The 3,018-nt window shown below is 49.4% G+C and overlaps 1 protein-coding gene across 1 annotated transcript in view; it reads right to left on the bottom strand.

Moving 5' to 3' along the window:
- Positions 1–480: 480 nt before the first annotated feature.
- nrd1b (nardilysin b (N-arginine dibasic convertase)) overlaps positions 481–3,018 on the bottom strand; it is an 18,424-nt gene continuing 15,886 nt past the window's right edge. The window contains exons 29-30 of the mRNA XM_037697768.1: positions 796–882; positions 481–684 (exon numbers count right to left, since the gene is read on the bottom strand). Of these exons, the coding sequence (XP_037553696.1) occupies positions 481–684; positions 796–882 (291 nt within the window). The remainder of the gene's footprint in view (positions 685–795; positions 883–3,018) is intronic.

Here is a 3,018-nt window from a genome sequence, read left to right as displayed (position 1 = left end):
GAATACACTAAGCACTGGTAGTTCAAAAACAATACACCGAACAGCAGCAGCTGTCCTACCCCGCTTTGTGTTCTTACAAGCCATTATACAGCAACTGGGTCAAAAATGTTCAAAGTACCAAGTAAAATAAAAAAACTAGTTGTTTGTACAGATGGGTGGAATAAAATAAAAGTGGCCATTTATGAGGTGAACTCAATCAAAAGGTTGAAATTAAAAGAAGCAGTTCGTTCCTACGTCTACTCTGTTTGCATGCTGGACGGAAGTTCTTTCAGAACCAGAACCGAGTCATGGTGCTGCATTCGTTATGCCAAAGGACTGATGGTTCTGTACTCATCAGAACCGACCGGCCCAGTTCGACCAGTCACAATCCGAGTCCTACTCCCACTGAGGTTTCCTACAGGAAGTGACAGCAGCACTGTTACAGGCAGAGACAGGACTGGTCCTTTGTGTCCCCACGGTTACTGCAGCAGTGGGAGGGGCCTAAAACAGGATTTTATGGTATGGGTGGAGGGGGAGGGAGGAGCTAAATGCTCTGATGTCAGTGATGGGCGTGGCCTCATTCAGTGATGAGGCTGGCAGGAAGGTCAGCTGGCTCACTTCACCGTAAGCCGAGGGGGCAGAGTCTTCGGGGCTGGCAGCGCCCTGATCGGGGGGGTCGTTTTCCTCCACCCCAAAACCCACCACCTGTCAGGAGACCGAGATGTTAGTGGCATCAGAGCAGCAACGTCACCAGTCTACAGAACCAGGACCATCAACCAGTCTACGGAACCATAATTATCAGCTGTCTGGACTAACGTGCACACTGAGCTTCCTGCTGCTGCCTCGGTGCTGCCAGAACCAGGAGACCAGATCCTCCCGAGTGAAGACCTTCAGGACTTCGATCTGCAACACAGAAAACAGCTGGTCACAACCAGAACCGGCTTTTTGTGTTCACGAGCTGGACCGGCTGACATCAGATCCTGTGAGGCAATCAGAGGAGAGAACCACTCAAGCCCAAAACTCGGTTCTGGACTTCAGTTTGAAACAGAATCAGAACCACAGATGGGACGTGGACTGTGGATCTGGTCATAACCTGAAACCTTAAGCTACTTTTTGAGATCAGAACCAGTTCTTATGGTGTTTAGACTGGTCCAGATTAAACATATGAAATGTAGGTTCAGTAAAACTGATCAACTAGGGAGCACAAGCCAGTGTAGGTCTGGTTCTGGTCCCAAGCCCCGGTAAATTTTGAGGGTTGTGTCAGGAAGGGCATCTGACGTAAAACACTTGCAAAACCATAATGAGAGTTCATCTAAGCGACACCATACAGGACCAGTTGAGACCCGGGTTAACAACGACCGCCACCGGTGCTGTTGACAAACAAGATGCCGGCAGAACCTGTGCTGCAGTTACTGGAAGACCACGAGGAGGGAAACGTGTCAGGAGACAGAGAAGAGGAAAGACAAGAGTGGAGCACTGAGAGTTGCAACTCTAAATGTGGGGACAATGACAGGCAAAGGTAGAGAGCTGGCTGACATGATGCAGAGAAGGAAGGTAGATGGGTGAAGGTAGGTGATAGAAGAAGTATGATGCCAAGATGGCCGTGCTCAGCCAAGCCGCAGCTTCACAGGCTCCTGGTGAACTCAATCTTTATTGTTCTGTTGTTTTTGTTTTAACTTTTTTTTAACCTACACTGCACATCCACCGTACGGGTATGACCACGACACACTCGTGGAGTTTTCTGTGTTGCTGCTATCGTGCCATCGTGGTTCAGTCCTTCCAGCCTCGAGCTCAGGCCGGTCATGGTGGCTGTCTCCATGATCATCCATCTACCTGCATGGACTGATCATGGACCTGCTGGATCAATGATAATAAAACTTATTCTGATTCTGATACAGGACATGTATGAGGACAGCAGGACATGTATGAGGACAGCAGGACATGTATGAGGACAGCAGGACATGTATGAGGACAGCAGGACATGTATGAGGACAGCAGGACAGTGGTGAGATGAGCTGTAGGAGTGACAGATAGCTTCAAGGTGGAGGTGGGAGTGCATCAAGGATCGGCTCTGAGCCCCTTCTTGTTTGCTCTGGTGATGGACCGACTAACAGATGAGGTCAGGCAGGAATCCTCGTGGACTATGATGTTTGCAGATGACGTGACCTGTGGCGAGAACAGGGAACAGGTGGAAGAGAACTTGGAGAGGTGGAGGTATGCACTTGAAAGAAGAGGAATGAAAGTCAGCCGTAGTAAGACAGAGTCCATGAATGAGAGGGAGGAGGTGGAACAGTGAGGCTACAAGGATCAGAGGTCACAAAGGTGCAGGACTTCAAGGACTTGGGGTCCACTGTCCAGGAACATGGGGAGTGTGGTGAAGAGGTGAAGAAGAGAGTCCAGGCAGGATGGAGTGATGGAGGAAAGTTTCAGGAGTGATTTGAGACAAAAGGGTGTCAGCAAAGGTCAAAGTTTACAAGACAGTGGTGAGACCAGCTATGTTCTATGGTCTGGAGACAGAGACATGGACAAAAAGACAGGAGACAGAACTGGAAGTGTCAGAAATGAAGATGTTGAGGTTCTCCTTAGGAGAGACAAGGATGTAGAAGATCAGGAATGAGATCATCAGAGGTACAGCACAGGTTGAACACCTGGGAGATAAAGTTAGAGGACACACTGAGATGGTTTGGACATGTCCAGAGGAGGGACAGTGGTTTGGACATGTCCAGAGGACAAACAGTGGTTTGGACATGTCCAGAGGACAGACAGTGATTTGGACACATCCAGAGGACAGACAGTGGTTTGGACATCTCCAAAGGACGGACAGTGGTTTGGACATGTCCAGAGGAGGGACAGTGGTTTGGACATGTCCAGAGGAGGGACAGTGGTTTGGACATGTCCAGAGGACAAACAGTGGTTTGGACATGTCCAGAGGACAGACAGTGGTTTGGACACATCCAGAGGACAGACAGTGGTTTGGACACATCCAGAGGAGGGACAGTGGTTTGGACACATCCAGAGGAGGGACAGTGGTTTGGACAT

The sequence above is a fragment of the Nematolebias whitei genome, chromosome 3 (genome assembly GCF_014905685.2).
Source record: "Nematolebias whitei isolate Nwh7 chromosome 3, NemWhi1, whole genome shotgun sequence".
In the NCBI taxonomy this organism is placed as follows: Eukaryota; Metazoa; Chordata; class Actinopteri; order Cyprinodontiformes; family Rivulidae; genus Nematolebias; species Nematolebias whitei.
Note: the sequence above shows the minus strand (reverse complement) of the source record. Positions and strands in the feature narration are given on the sequence as shown.